This window comes from Sorex fumeus, unplaced genomic scaffold, assembly GCF_029834395.1.
Source record: "Sorex fumeus unplaced genomic scaffold, SorFum_2.1 ptg000006l, whole genome shotgun sequence".
Classification (NCBI taxonomy): domain Eukaryota; kingdom Metazoa; phylum Chordata; class Mammalia; order Eulipotyphla; family Soricidae; genus Sorex; species Sorex fumeus.
This window is the reverse complement of record NW_026606063.1, coordinates 55,007,799-55,024,601: the sequence shown is the minus strand read 5'-3', so window position 1 is coordinate 55,024,601 and position 16,803 is coordinate 55,007,799. Positions and strand designations below refer to the sequence as shown.

Genomic DNA, 16,803 nt, shown 5'->3' with positions numbered 1-16,803 from the left:
ATTTGTGCAAAATCAAACTTACTTAGGACAAATTTTGTTTACTCTTTGGTTTCAAAGAATAAAATTGTGCCAGTTATCCAACAAGTGCAAAGACAAAACTTACAAATATGGCAATTTGTTTTCAAATAATGTAATTTGAGACTTTACACTCAAACATAATGAGCAATCCCACTGCAAATTCCTGAAGTAACCCAGGCTTGCATTCTACTCTAATCTGTTTCTTTTGCTTCCATGTGGAAAGGTAATTTTTTTCCAGTGTTAACTAGTTTTAACAATAATGCTGTCTTTCATGGGAAGTAAACATTTGATCCTTGTGTGAAAAAATGTGAATACTCTTCTAAGATCTAATGATATTCACACACAGTCCAAATAGAGAGGTAAGCTGTATCGCTGGTATCAAAAGGATCTCCTATCACTTTGATAACTGAAATATGCTTTTAGGTCAAAGTTAGAGTCAGCTTTCTTTTTCATGACTGCATGAACTGAACTTCCAACAGCATTGTCTCATCTCACAAGTATGTGCCACTTGTATAAGGAAAATGTCTTACATAAAGGAAGAATATCTCTTAGCACTGATGGTCATAAGATATTAGTATTTTACCTATTAATAATTTCAAATAAGTCACAGTAGTTTTTCATTCTATAGAGCTTTAGGAGAGATACAGGCCTCTTGTTTTCTTGTTAAGATGCCTCATTGTCCTGTAGATTGCATTTATTATGTATTTGGTTCAGTGCTATAGTTCTATCCAGAACTCTTGACCATTCATGTTGGATGTCAGAGTACAAATGATGACAATAAAAAAGGTAAAAGAATGAAGTAGAAATGTTATTTTATACTGGAAGCAGAATGGATATTTGTGATGTTTTCTCCTCACTGCTTCCCTTATCCTATGACCCTGAACTTATTTTTGTAGCTGAATAGTTTCACAAAGGAAATATTAAATTAGTTCTCAGTGGTTCTCAAAGTTAAGCAGTAGTCAAAATCATGAGATTATTAAAACATATATTGCTGGACCCTTTTCCCGAGTTTCTGTTTCAGTGGCTATGATTGAATACAGGATTTCATTTTCCAATTGGTTACTGGAAGAAGCTAATGCCTCTGGTCTGGGGTCCACACTTTTGGAATCATTGAATTATGTATTTAGTCTTTTTGTTGTTGTTGTTGCAGGATACTCGTCACATTGGCGTTTTTCCATTACTTTATCCAAATAGCTTCCATTCCATTTATATGAAGGAATTCTAAGGTCATCTGACTATGCATGAATAAGATACATGTAAATACAATTCACAAATCTTTATCAAAAATCACTTTAGTTAACTAGAAATTCAATGACGACAATATTTGGTGAGTAAATTATGAAGTATTGTTAGATTGTTTTTCAGGAGAAAGTTAATCACTTCTACTAGCATCAGTATATTAAAAAAGCAATTGTTTTACTTTTAACTTCAATGATTCACTTACATAACTTTAAGAATTTGAGACGTACAAAGGCATCTTTGATATAATAATTAGAAACAATGAAAAACTCTAAGTAGGCTAAATACTCATTTTATCTTTGTTTGAAGTATTTATTTAATGTTAGTATCATAATTTACAAGTATAGCCTTCCTTTTGCAAAATACCTATTTTCTGAGATCAAAGCTCTTTACTTCACTTCGTAATTATATGTAACAAAAAATTAGGAATTTCTTCACCAAAAACAATGAGCTAGAGACCAAATGACATTGGTGAAGATCAACAAAAGGGTAGTGTTTGAAAGTAACTTGATAATGACAATGCTAGGTATGCTAAGCTACTTGATTACACTATAATTTATAAATCCTCATTGGGATTTGACATCACTCAAGTTTCAAATGAATGGAATTGAAGCAAAGATGTCTCTAACATCTAAGAAACTGTACATGTCAGTTCAAGCTTCTCTTTATTTTGAAAAGTATAATATATAGATAACACCTTTACTTTTTAAAAATAGTGTTTTAGTTATCTTTATGTTTCAAAGAAATGTACAGATGATAGCTGTCACCAGGAGTAGAGTTTTATAGTGCTGATACAGTTTTTTTCATTTAAGTTTTCTAAAAATAATGTTTTCTTTTTAGTTGTTCCTGGGTCACAAGCAATATGTTAATAAAATAAAAATCCTTTTTTGAAAACTCAGCTGAAAATTAATTTTACTGTTAGTAACTTTTTCTTTAACAGAAATGTAAAGAGATGAGCTATGTTATTACATATACCTAAGTATGTAGGAGTTAATGCTTATGTATCCTATACACACAAATCTAGAACATGATTTTGCTAGTTTGCTAAAAACAAGCAAAGGGAATCCTAAAAAAGAACAGCTCTATACAGGTACTTTAAAAAAATCAATGAAATTTAGTTTTGGAATGTCAAAAAAATTGAAAAAATATGGTCTCATTGAACAAACAATAATGCCTTAATCTCAAGAATGTTTCTAATTCTGGGACTATTTCCCTTTAGACTATGATGCGCAAGATATTTAATTTTGGGATTGTGCTAGAATGGCCAACCATGATACTTGCCCAGGGTCAAAGGAGGATTATTTAGAGGTTATACAATAAAGATAGAGAAAAACAAAGTAAGTAATCAATAAGTTATAATAAGTTTCCTATTCAACTTCCTTTTGGAGCTGATATCTTTGAGATAGATGATATCTCATGAAAGAAAATTCTGATTTTTTATTTATATATTATTCTGACTACATAATATTGAAATTATCTTTATATAATTTCACATCTTCAAAGTGAAATTTTTAGTGCAAATGGCTCCCCCAGCATAACTTTTGGTTGACAAAAATTACCTTAAAAAAACAGACTGAATTGATGTTTGGACATTATTTAAATGCTCTGTTTTTGCTCAACATTGAAAAACTTTGAACAGGTAGATGAAGGGAACAATAGATTATATTTACACTGAATATTAAAGCTAGTTAGACATCTATAAAGTAAAATATACTTAAAATACCTAATGATATTTAAATTATTCAGCACTATCTGTGATTGGTAATAGTACATTAAAGGGTAAAACTGATTTGAACATTGAAATATAGTACAGGTTTCAGCCATTACATAAAAATGTCTCCAGCTTTAGTTTCTATAATAATAAACTGTACCTATTGAAAAATAAATGTGGAAAAAAGAAATAATTTTAACACAAATATGACTCATCTGTAGGAATTCATTTATTCCAATCCAGAGACCACGGTACATATGTTTGGATTACTGGATTTAAGTATGAAATATTTAAAAGGGAGTGGAGATCCTATTAAAACAGAAGGCTCCTCAAACTACAATGATGTCAGTAATATAGGTCCTTAGAGCACATTATTGTTTTAAGTGGAAGTCCCCACACTTTCACATTGGTTATAAAACATTATTTTGTGCTGCTGGCCTGGAATAAGAAAGTCATACATCTGCAGGCAATTAGAAGAAACTGGATTGCATGTTTGATTAGCTCAATAATAAACGGGCACAAGTGTGACTCGACTTAGGCTAGTCAGATTCCCTAGACAGATTATCCTGTTGTTATCATATGATATAACTCCCTTTTATCAACAATTAAGTATATCCACATTTATAGGCACTTTGCAAAATTGTATGGTTGGAAGAAATCCAATTTAAGCTTTAAGTCATCCAAAAAACTTTTAATCCAGCTTTGAATGATGTAGACCCCAACCCCATGCTTTAGAAATTGGATGAATTATGCAAAACAGTTTGGACTAGAGATACCCTTTTACCAATAGTCAATAAATATTTACTTAGCATCTATCATAAGCAAGACACTTAGTAATTTTAGCTTATAACTACAAAAATTCCAAAAGAACAATAAACATTCTAATACATGTAAAGTATCATTTTAAGAGAGACAATTTTGAAGAAAATTAAATAGGATTTATTATTGTTATAATTTTAGTTTTGATCCATGTTCAGCAATGCTCAGAGCTTACTCCTAACTCTGTAGTCAAGGTTCATTCCTGGTTTGGGACCTAATGGAGTGCCAGAAATTCAAGCCCTGGTACTCTGTGTACAAGACCCTATCTGCTATACTATTGCTCTGGCCCGGAATTTAATTTTTATTACTCAAATTTTATTTTATAGTTTCTATTGTAACCAATGCATATTATATGAACTTAGTCTTCTTCAAAACCTTCATTTGGTTCTAAGCACGGTTCTCAGATTTAACCACATTGTTTTATGGAAAATGAGCCATTAACTTATCTATTTTTTTCCTAATTACTTCAAAGTATTATATCTGAAATATGAAAACATTCATTATATAAAAGTTAGTACTTAAAAAATTTCAGCAAAACTTTTTGCTCCAGAAAATCACTACTTAACCTTTTAGTCTAATTATATATTTAAATAGCACAATTAAAAGTTAGTATCTTTTTTATACTTTTTTTTATACAAGGAGGATTTTTTATATCAATGTTGACTCAGATACATACTATATACAAAAAACCTCATGAGGTTGTATCCTTGACATAATCTTAAATATCTGAATATCAAGCAGATGCTGAAGCATTCATCATTGATATTGGAATTCTGACTCATGACAGTAACACAAAACAGATGCTAATACAATGCGCCCTCTGAAAAGTGACTCCATCACAGTATGAGTTAGCTCTTGATGTGGGGTACTTAAAATTTGAACACAAAGTGTAAAATAATGAAAGTCAGAACATGATAGTTTTCCTTACTTCATTTAAAAGCCACTTAAAATTTATGCAAAGATAGAATTGAATAGTGGTGAATAAGGGACACAGCATCCCTCTGAGTCAGAAGATGTTTATTTTATCTAGTGCACAGCTTAGGTGGTCCTGTTTGAATCATTCAATTCTAAGGGAAGAGACACTCTTTTCCTCACTCATAAGTAGGTAGGAGGTAAGAATTCCTATGTCCTTTCCACAGACTATTCACTGTGTAACAGTCACTTGTCTATAGTTTGGGGTCTTCTCTGTTAGCTCCTGACACTGAAAATGGGATCTGGAGCTCCTATGGCCCATTATAATTTTATAATCTCTAAATCAGATCTTGTAAAATGAGTTTATAAAGTAGAAAAGAGGGCACAGTGCACTTTGCTAATCCCTTAGCACAGTGCACTTTGCTAATATTGCACATCTTCAAAGCCCAAGATTCTTATCACTTTGCTAGTATGAGTTTACAGCTGTTTCTAGAATACACAGTGATGTGTACTCTTTGTGAAAATAAACAGAAAAACCCCAGGCAAACTGTGCCATGGTGTAAATGATAGAAATGATAAGTGCTCCAATGAAAAGTTTAAAAGAGAGATATATGTGAGCAGGAGAGAATCCCTTAGAGGTAATAAGAGACTCTCAATGCCTGAGAGAAAAAAAAAGTTAGTGCCAGTTTCAGTGAAAGAAACCTTGAGAAACCAAGTGGGACATTTATGGATAGCTTGATAGCACAATCTCAAATTCCAAATGAATAAATTGACTACTACTTCTGATTACTCTCATTCTGGTCCTGCCTGCCTAGGCCTGAAAGCTGTTTTTCTTCATGTGAATTTTGGTTCTGAAACTTGGCAGCTGATTGGAGCCACTTGGGGAGCCCTGAAAAGTCCTGATGCCCAGAACTCACCTCCAGCAGCTGCTATTTAGTTGGGTTGGGTGTGGTTTGGATATCAGAAAGTTAAGAAAGCTCCCAAGTGGTTTTAAATATGTGCAACTAAGAATGAAAACCACTGACGAACTCTTTGAGCTAGTTTCCTTATCTGTAAAATAATGATGATAATTATGTTTCAGCAATTAAATGAGAGTAATTTTAGGATTATTGCAATGATTTATGTGTGGTGTTTTCTAGGTGTCCCCCAAGTGCTGATGGGAGGGGTTCACAATAATAATAAAATGTGCACTGTTTTCATCCTCACCATGAAGTATACTTAGGTAACGTTAACATAACAAGTTATGCTTACCTTGGCAGGCATTATGCTCACTCTGCTCAAAGCCTGAGGCACACTGGATCCCATCAGGATTGGAGGGAATGCGCTGAGATTCAGCTGGGTTTCTCCGAAAGACAAAATTATTTCGGCCAGTTTGTACTTCAGGGCCTGCAACTGCAGCAGCACTGGCAACAAAACCACCCCCAGGCATCACTCCACTGGTTGCCATGCCAGTGGCTGAGACACCTCCGGAGGCTGTGCCTGAAGTTGCAGCTGCGTTTGCTGCTGCACCCACGGTTTCTGCTGCAGGTACTTCCTGTTGAGGCTGTTCATTATTGACAATAATCTGGGCTGTTTTAGGAAGGCAGAGGTATCCTCCATAGTGGTTGACACATTTCATGCCACCTTTGCAAGCATCTGGGACAATGTCACATTCGTCAATATCTATGGTCAGTAATAAAAGAAGTCAGTAATTTTCTGAGGAGGAGAACTTACCATGTCAAAATATATGATTTGTCTTTTTGTTATAATTCAAGTGGGAAAGGAAGAATGACACAAGACATGGAGAGAGAAAGCTATTTTCAAATTGGCTTACCTTTGCACTGCTGTCTTACAGGATCCCACTCGTAGCCATCCGTGCATTGCTGTGAAGAGAACATGAAATATGTGGTCAAAAAGTGTTAATTAGTATGCTATTCCCTAAGAAATGACTCTAACAGTTTTGTTTTTGTGGCAAAAATTTTTCTCTCAAATCATAGATAGATAGTGAGATGGATAGTTGAACAGCCTCTTGCTTTCCAAATCTATGCACTAAACACTTTTGGTGTTTGCAAGAGAGCTATTTTCAACTTCTTTAACTTACCAGCTGTCTCATTTTCTCTATTGTATTTAGTGTACTTACCCATCACACTTCTTGAAATTATTTTCTATCTTGTTATTAACCACTTCAATCAATCTTTGATTTGTCTCACCCTCTTCCTCCTCCTGCTTTAGTTACTCCTTCTTTTCCATTTAATAATAACAACAACAAAATCAACTAATTTTTTTATCCCCCTTGCTTGGATTCTTTATTTTTTATTTATTTTTAATTTTTTTATTGAATATCTGTGAGATAGACCATAACATTGCTGTTCATGATTTGGTTTCAGTCAAACAATGATCCTACACCCATCCCTCCATCAGTGTATATTTCCACCACCAATGTCCCCCATTCCCTCTCTCCATCCCCCAGTACTCCACTCCACACCCCGCAGCCTCCCACTATTCCCTCTATTTTTGTGCATTATGATTTGAAATACAGGTACTAAGAGTTCATCATGTTTATTCAGGGCATTCAGTATTTTCATCCAGACACTAAGAGTAGAGTTGCTTTTTAAAGGGTGGCAGCTTTGGGGTGATGGTGTGACTGCCGAGGCTTCTGGAAGTACTGGAAGGTGGGGGAAGATAGTTCATCCTGACCCTGAGATTTGGAGATTTCAGTCACAAAACCTGCACACTCGAATTTTCAGAAAATTATATTTCAGTGAGGTCTGTCTTGAGACGGTGGGTTGAGGACAGGGGCATGGTGGTGCTCTTGGATTGTGAAAGCAAGTGACTGCTGGGAGCTCTTCCTGGACAGGCACCAGGCTAACCCACTCCCCCAACTAAGGTCTTTTTAATTTTTGACACACACACACACACACACACACACACACACACACACACACAGTCTTTCTTTCTCTCTCTCTTTTCTCCTCCCCTCCCATAATTCCCTCCCTCCCCCCCACTCATGGAACATTCTTGCAACTTAACTTCCTTATCATTCTTAACCTGCTGAGTTTTATGTTTCCCTTAGACACTGGTCTTTTTTCACACTTCAATTTCTACATGTATCTCTTCTTTACTCACTGAACAAACCATCTATCAAGTAACTTCTTTCTTGTATTGTTGTTTCTGTTTTGGGGCCACATCCATTAGTGCTCAGAGCTTACACCTGACTTCATATTCAGGTATCACTCCTAAACATGGTCTGGGTCAGCTACATGCAAGTCAAGTGCATTATCCTTGTACTATATCTATGACCCTGAAGTAACTTATACTAGGCAGCATTTCAGTATCTAAGTCTCAGGGAATGCAAAGATCATGAAGACCTTGTTCCTGTTCTCATGTAACTAACAGGTCCATAGAAAAGGCTGGAAGATGTCAAGTTGGAACTGGATTTTAGGTGCCATAACATAATGAAAATGATGACAAATTCTGCCTGACACTGTGAGGTTATAAAATAGGCTGGAAAAGAGGATTTTATAGGGGAGACCACAAATTAGTTTGGGTGGGGCTTTTAGGGAGACAGGGATTCTAACAGGGAGACCATATGTATGAATATGCAAATTGTTAAAGAGGGAAGGAGCTGTGAGTGGTTTTAGTGCTTCACACTGAGATCTGAGAGGCAGGCAGGACCAAATGTAGAAAGTTTTGTTTTTTGACATGTAGGAACTGAATTTTGCCCTGCAGGTCAATGAATAACAAATTTTATAATGTTTGAGAGTGCAGCCCAGGGCTGGAGCGATAGCACAGCTGTAGGGTGTTCGCCTTACAAGCGGCCAACATGGCCGACCCGAGTTCGATTCCTCTGCCCCTCTCGGAGAGCCCGGTAAGCTACGGAGAGTATTTGATATGCCAAACACAGTAACAACAAAGTCTCCAATGGAGACGTTACTGGGCCCGCTCGAGCAAATCGACGATTAACGGAAGGGCCTTTTGAGAGTCAACTAGCATGAGTATTATAATGTGGACTTCTGAAATCACCCAGATGATCTGTTCAAAGTTCTGGGTAAAGGCAGGGGGCAGGGTATGAGAATTCCTAATGAGCATCTCAAGTGATTATGATTCAGGTCCTATGGACTCTTTCTTGAGAAATATAGTTATAAGTGATAAGGAAACCCTGAAGAATTTTTAAGCTCAAGAAAATATTTGGTCAGACACAGATTTGAGGAAGATGATTCAGGGAGGGTTGAACAAACGTAGAATAAACCAACAAATAAACTTAAATTCACTTAATAAAGAGTTGCTTCAGCACACAACAGATGTTTGGCAAGTAAAGACCTGAATGAAGACCAAGAGATCAGTTTAGGTATTTACTGATATCTGAAACTTAATAAAGTACAAACAAAACTCACTTTAATCTCCAAACTAATTCTTCTACTCCCCTTAGCACTGCCCAAGGTATTAACACCTTTCTCAGGCTCAAGATTACAATGTTATTATCAACTTTTCCCAAAAATTTCCTCCAACATCTTCTGATTTGGTGGCCATTTTTATATCTAGCTGCAGTGATAAAAGTATTTGGCCTTTTGAGTAAGCAAGGCTCTTCAGCTATTCATTTCTTTACCCTTGCACACAGATTCCATGGCAAATTTTCTTGTTCTCTTGGTAATATAAGGACATCTAATATTTTTCATCTGATCTCTTGAACATCTCTCATTGTTAACATCTCTCATGCTATTAACGTGTCTAAATTCTTCCCACTTTCCAGTTTTAGTCCATTTGACCTTGTTACCTCCTGGACTTGACATTTATTTTCACTTCTTTTGCTTTTGATTATGCCAGTATTTCTGACTCAGCAGCATGGTCTGTCTTTATAGATTAGTCCAAAGTCATCTCTTCCGTTAAGAACCAGAATAGATATCTATCTCCTTTAATAGTCAGTATCAACATTATTAATCTCTTTGTCTCTCAACAGTATTTTCAAGTATTTTCCAGAGAAAATTACCCAAATTTAAGATCTGTTTTATTAGTAAACAAATAATCTTAAATCATATTTTATTTTATTATTTTTTTTAAGAATCAACAAAGTTTTTATTAAAGTACCACTACACCTGAGGTGAGACATTCATAGCAACAAAATACTAAGAATAGAGTTAGTATTGTACTTTCATCATTTAATTATACAAATCAACCTTACAGAAAATCAGTAAGGGAACCAGAGCTTTGAAGGAGAAACTGGACAAGCTGAGTTAAAAGGGCGTGTAAAAGGCAGGACCAGAGAGATAGTCCAGCAGGCACAGTGCTTGCCTTCTGTGTGGCCAACCACAGCATCCCTTATGATCCCTTTACGAGAACTTTAATGTTTGTATTTCTTGAATATGCAATAGAATAGGAAAGAAGCAAGTTTCTTAACAGAGTGTATGATAGCATATCCTTCAAAGTCTATAAGCTGACAGATTTTTCAATAGCTACTAATAAAAAAAACAGAGTATCATATTGCCTTCTAATCACTAATGATTAGTCATAAAAGATTAAATCATATTTTAATAGTAGTTAGAATTGCTTATTCATATAGCAAATACTTGACAAGAAAATAGCTAAAAAGAACTGATATATGATTTTATTTTATGTTTTATTGAGGTAAGATTATGTACAGGATTTCACGTGTTTTAGGAGTTCTATTTCAAATATCCTTGAAGTATATGTTACAACACAACCCAATATCAAACTACTAATATGCCTGCCTGCTATTCATATCTTCTAAAAAAGTAACTTTTAAGTTAGACAAAATAAACATTCACTTGAGTAATTCAATGGGCTATTAAAGAGTTGCAGTTTGTTGTAGGTATTTTGTTCCAGCACATTTAACATAGTTCTACAATTAAGCAAGCCTAGACTGAACTTAACTTTACTACTTGCTGGCTGTGGAGCCTTATATAAATTAAATACGCTACCAGCAGCTAAAGATGATGCTACTTACCTCATACCTTGGTGTGAAGATACAAAGAGAATCTCCACAGTGAAATACTTAAAAAAATGGTGACTTATTGTTCTTTAATACAAGTTATAAAGCGTATTCAATTAATCTTAAAAAAGACTTAATCTTAGTCCAGATTTTTTTCCTGAGAAATCTGTTATAAAAATAGTGAATCCTGGTTAGGGTTCTTAATTAATATTGTGGTGTTTAATGTGGTGTTTAACCTTTTCTCTTAAGATGTAAGATGTAGATGATTAGTAATAGGAGAAGAACATAAGGTAAATATTTGTAAAACTATTAGATGATATGGACAGGGATAGCTAATATAATTTTCATTCATTATAAAGGTTGTTAGTGGGGCTGGAGCTATGGTAGTGGGTAGGATGCTTATCTTGCATGCTGCCAATCTAGGTTTGATCCCTGGTATTCCATAGAGGTCCCCTGAGCATTAGCAGGAGTAATTCCTGAATGTAGAGCCAGGGCGTGGCCCAAATTACCTCTTCCCCCAAAAAAGTTTGTCACTATGTGTAACTTAATGACAAAACATTTTCATTCAGAGATAAACATCATATTCTTCATTTTTCTTGTATATTTCTCTTCAATAGAGGAAGAAACTTCTTATGTTAAACACTATTTAATTTATAATTAATATGCACACAAGGAATATTTGCCAGGTAAATATTAATATTCTAGGAATAATATGGTTCTCCAAAATTGAGACATTTATTACCAGTAATTGACATTAGCATATATCCAGAACTTATTAAAAAAACAGCCTCTCGAGCAAATTGATGAACAACGGGAGGACAGTGTACAGTGCTACAGTGCTATATTCTTTCAAGTGAGTTTACTTAATTTTAAATTTTAAGCAATTTTAATTTCTTAATTTCTTTTAATTTCTGGTCCCATACAAATATCGTTTGCCTGCCAAATGGATGGAAGTCTTAAAATAAAAAAACAGAGGTACAAAATCACCAATAGTTAGTTAAGTGCAGCATTTAGTTCTTAACCACATCCATTACTAGCAGTGTGTATCTGTGTGAGGGGTGCTGATGATATTTTAAAAATTTCATAAAAAAATGTTTATGCTGTACAATTAACTAATTGAATTTATTCTGAAATACCAGATATGCTAATCTAAAATTTTAGATACCATATTTTAAAACCACTTTAGTATATAGCATATCCTGTTACCAGTTATTCTATAAATGAACATAGTCTTTACAAATTCCATAAAGGTCACTAATATATAAGTTCCATGCACAAATAAGATGTGTGTTTCTGATGCTTTACATTCTTATTTGACTTGGGTCTCACTCTATATTTTTGGTTTTAATCTACATGTGTTTTAGTAATCTAGGCCTTTCAATTCTTTACAGCCATTAAATTAGTGAATGTGTTGAAAGTATGTAGCTTACTTCGGCTTTTGCTTTAAGAGTTCCCCTTTTGGGTCTTCAGAAATCATCACGTTTTGGTTCTCATCTCAATCAAACACTAAAACATAACTCCGGGAGCAATGTCCCCCCCCTTCCAGCAGAATACCTGCACCTCCAAGCTCCTTCCTCTTATTTAATCCCCAATTTAAAAAGTCTCAAATCTCAATCTTAGTGAACTTTTGGAAGAACCAAGGCAATTTACAACTGATCTTCAACGTGAACCATACTAATGTGTTTTTTTTTTTAATGTCTCACTATCCACAGAATACAGCCCACGTAGACTGGCAGGGCTGGACAAAGTCTCCTTTGTGTCACAGAATCCCCTGAACCGCACTTATCTCAAATTCCATCGCCCCTTACCGTATATGTGATGGTTTCTTCGGTGTCCTGTGACATGACCAGTGCCAGAGTCAGCATTGTTAAGAAAAGAGTTTTCAACATCGTGAATCTCAAAGAAAAAAAAACAGGACAACCCTTTTTAGCATTTGAGGAGGTGTGGTGGTGTGGGCCCCCATAACAAAACTTGAGCAGTAGGTAAGCAGCACGGAAGGGAGGGGACTGGGGGCTGAAGCTCCTGAGTTACCCAGGTTCCGATCTACCTTCTTAGCCCCAGCCCAGCCCCCTTAGATCGTTCTCTTCCTCAGCTTTCCCTTTGCCCAAAGACTGGCTGAGGAATTGCACTTTCCTTTCCTTTACTCTAACAGGCTGCACTTAATAGATACAAAGAACACAGCAGCTTGGATCTTACACTGCACCTATACAACAGGCTCCAAAAGGGATGGAAAGGAAAGAACAGGATAGTTCATTTCAAAGGAAATGGTACATGTTTTCTTTTTGTGGAGACGGAGGTGGGGCAATGAACCTCATATTCTCTTGAACATTAAGATTTTCCCTAAAAATTCACCTCCAGTTAGTGAAAGTCTTCACTAACTGAAGAGCTTCAGCAGAAAGACCTGGGAGCCTGGGAATCAACATAAATTGCCTTGGACTCAAACTTCAAACAAACTTCAAACACTAAAACATAGCTCCGGGAGCAATCCGCCCACCCCCACTCCCACCGCCCTTTCTAGCAGAAGACCTGAGCCTCAGAGCTCCTTCCTCACATTTAATCCCCAGTTTAAAAAATCTCAAAACAGCATCTGCACATCTTTCCCGAGCGCAGCTTTGTTTTAAAGTTCTAGGTTGCCCGAAGGAGTAGCCCAAGGCGCCTGCATTTCCCTCTGCCTTCTGCGCCCCGACCTTCAGGATCCTGGCTTCTTAGGGTCAGAAACCGGGAATGGTGCAGCAGCCCAGGGTTCTAGTTTAAGAGGTAGTCCGGCATCCGTCCCCCAAGGAATAGAGAGCCCCCTCCCCCCAAGCCCCTACCCTCAAATAGTAGTCCTCGGGAGCAGCTCAAGGCTCCAGTTTCTCACCAGCCCTGGAATCCAGGTGCGACTTAAATCCTGCACACTGACCCCCTGAAACAATCAAGCCTCTTTCAGGGGCAAAGCCCCTTAGGCTGATCGTTGGCGCGCACACACACGCCACTCGCAACAGATGTCATTCCAGGACTCGCACATGCTGACAGATCGCATTCCTAGACCGCACACCTCCACCTCCGTTTCTGCCTGAGGTCTTGCATAGTCCCCGCAGTTCCTGAGTGCATAGCACCGCTCAGGTCACCCCACCTATTACCCGGCGCGCGGCCCAGTGGGCACCGGGCAAGCGGGTGCTGACTTGGCCTCGGGGGAGGCGAGGGGGAGAGAGGGGGGCTCCTACCTGCGCGGCTGCGCTGCACTCCAGGCCGGGGCAGCTAGGGGAGAGCGCAGGGGAGGGCAGGCTGGTGGGTCTGAACTGGCGAGGTCTGGCAGTACTCGCGGCTGCTGAGAGAGGAGGAGGAGGAAGGGAGGGAAAGGGGGAGGGCGAAGGGGGGCGGAAGAGCGAGTTGAGGGAGGCGCAAACAGAGCCCAGTGCAGCAAGCTGGCGGGAGAACAAGCCCGGCCGCTGCGTCCGCGCCCCCTCCCCTCAGTCCTCTTTGCCAGCCTCTAGCCCCGGGTTTCCAGATCAGCCTGAATCCCAGGTGGAGAGAACACGTCTGACTTCTTGCGTCCGGGGCTTGGGTTAGTCTTGGGACCTGATGCCCCAGTGTCTGTACTGACTGGAGATTGCCTTAATCTGCGGGGGGAGGAAATATCTCTTCCAGAGAGCTCTGAGCATCCTGGAAAATCTCTTTTAAAATTCAAAACAAGTAAATGAAACCCCTCAATAATCTTTAGCATAGTAAATGAAACCGGTACTCAGACCTGGTGATTTCACCGCCCCTCCCCGCACACACTTACTTTTGGAGGGGAAGTGGTTGAGAGGAGTCAGCTATCTTCTGGAAAGGTAGTAAAAAGAGCATCCATTCAGCAGAGATTTATTCTGACCTACTATGTGCCTGGTGTTGGGAATAGGTTAATTAAGTAGACCTCACTAAACTAAACCTTAACTAAAATAGGGAGGTCTTATTTGTTTCAGACTCTCAACCCCTTCCTTTTTATAGGACCCTTTTTCTCATCTACTGATTTTTCTTTCCACTAGTCCACTTGCTGGAGTTCCAATATTGGTCATTTAAACTTGGCATTTCACTCTCACCTTTTATATAAGGATGGAATTTCAAGAATTTGGAGAGAGAATTTTCTTTAAATCATACCACCCATATGGCAGTTATCTTTGAAGGCTACAACTTTAATGTTAGATTAAAAGTTTGCTCCCAAGGCAGTCATGTCTTTTAAGAAGCAAATGCCAAATATAATTTCATGATTGAGACAATGTGCCAGCTGAAGATATTCAAAACTTTGACTCAAGGAGGGAAACAGGAGAAAGGCTCCCTTCACTTTCCCGCAGGAAGAAAAGAGAAGCTGTCAGATCAAAACCTCTCTCTTTATCTCTGGGATACAGAGTGGGTTACCCAAACCAAGACAATTTGGTAGCAAGCCACACAATATTAACAAAATCCGAGATCCATGACTGAACTTTGCTTGACTATATGGGATTTTTCCAATATTGTTAAATTTTTACTACCAAAATTTGAATTAATTTGCTTTCTCATTTATTAATGACCTTTTAAACCAAAAGGGAATCTGTATATAATTGAATTATGTTATAAATAATCATATATTATATATCACTGTCACTGACATATATCACTGTCACTGTCTTCCCATTGTTCATCGATTTGCTCGAGCGGGCCCAGTAACATCTCCATTGTGATTGTTACTGTGTTTGGCATATCGAATACATCACGGGTAGCTTGCCAGGCTTTGCCATGCAGGCGAAATACTTTCGGTAGCTTGCCAGGATCTTCGAGAGGGGTGGAGGAATCAAACTCGGGTTGGCCATGTTGGCTGCGTGCAAGGTAAACGCCTGTATATAATATATACTAAAAATATAAAATAATGCATACATATGTTATATTTTGTACATGATATATAATAAAAAGATCTGTCCAGACATTTTTTTCCTTTGTGAACTCTTTTTCAACTGCTGATTTGTTATATTTATTTGAACACCTTATGGACTAAATTTGTTAAGATAAATATGTCACTGATTTTCATCTTCTCTCACAATCTACTATACTCTCTAGCTTTCCTGTCTCAACTAATAGCGATCTTATTTTTTCCTTTGGTAAGATCCAAGGTTATGGCATTATCCTTGATTTCTCTGTTTCTTACACCTTCTATTCAATTCTAGATAAATCCCTCTTGGTTCTATGCTCAAAATATATCCAAAACAGATCACCAGGCTAAATCAAATAACTTTTAGTTTCTTAAGAAATCTCCATGCTGTTTTTCATAGATGCTTTGCCAATTTACATTCCCATCAACAGTATACAATAGTTCCTTTCTCCTTCATACTGTTTCCAATTTTTGTTGTTTGCAATCTTTTTTGATATAGGCCATCTTCACAGTGGTGAGGTAATAACTCCTTATAGTTTTGTTTTGCATTTCCCTAATAAGTGACATTAAGCATGTTTTCATGTCCCTGTGATCCATCTGTTTGTGTTCTTTGAAGAAATGCCTGTAAGGTCATTTGGTCATCTTTTGATTAAGTTGCTTGCTTTTTTGTTGTTGTTAAGTTGCATGTATTCCTTATATATTTTGGATATCACCTACATTGTCAGACATGACATGCAAATATTCTCTTGTAATAGGTTGTCTTTTCATTTTTGTATTAATTTTTGTTGTTGTGTAAAGTTCTTTTAATTTGATATATTGATTTTTTTAAGTTCTGGCTTTTATTTCCCTTGCCAATGGAGTTGACTCTCCAGTTAGACTCAATTTATATCATATAGTGCATCACTTACATTTTCTTCTATGTATCTTAGGTTTTCTTTGGTAGATAACTTCTTATTCTTTTATACTATTTTATGATATTTCAAACTTTCTTCTCTGTAGTTAAACTTCTCTAAGTTTATTAAGTTACATAATGATGTTTTTTCTTTTTCATTATCTGTCTTTAAATTTGTTTTGGGGGGTGAAGAGATAGTACTGTGGATACGATGCTTGTCTTTCACATGGCTCTCCTGGGTTCAGTCCCCAGCACTGCTTATGGTACCCTGAATCCAGTCACTGGCACTTCAAATTCCTGGCACACCCTGAGCGTACCAGGAGTGATTCTTGAGTGCAGTGCTAGGATTAAGCCCTGAGCACTGCCAAGTGTGACCCCACAACAACAACAAACCCAACCTTAAAGCAAAATTTGCCTCCTGG

The 16,803-nt window shown here is 37.1% G+C and overlaps 1 protein-coding gene across 3 annotated transcripts in view; it reads right to left on the bottom strand.

Moving 5' to 3' along the window:
* The window catches only part of EFEMP1 (EGF containing fibulin extracellular matrix protein 1), a 78,223-nt gene extending 64,103 nt beyond the window's left edge, over window positions 1-14,120 (bottom strand). The window contains exons 1-4 of one of the 3 annotated variants that reach the window (XM_056124684.1): window positions 13,832-14,120; window positions 12,434-12,521; window positions 6,513-6,561; window positions 5,951-6,361 (exon numbers count right to left, since the gene is read on the bottom strand). In XM_056124684.1, coding sequence (XP_055980659.1) covers window positions 5,951-6,361; window positions 6,513-6,561; window positions 12,434-12,514 — 541 coding nt within the window. In that variant the 5' untranslated portion in view covers window positions 12,515-12,521; window positions 13,832-14,120. Of the gene's footprint in view, window positions 1-5,950; window positions 6,362-6,512; window positions 6,562-12,433; window positions 12,522-13,485; window positions 13,503-13,662; window positions 13,678-13,831 lie in introns of those variants that run through there. The other 2 variants (XM_056124675.1, XM_056124691.1) reach the window with 2 other exon arrangements.
* Window positions 14,121-16,803: the final 2,683 nt, after the last annotated feature.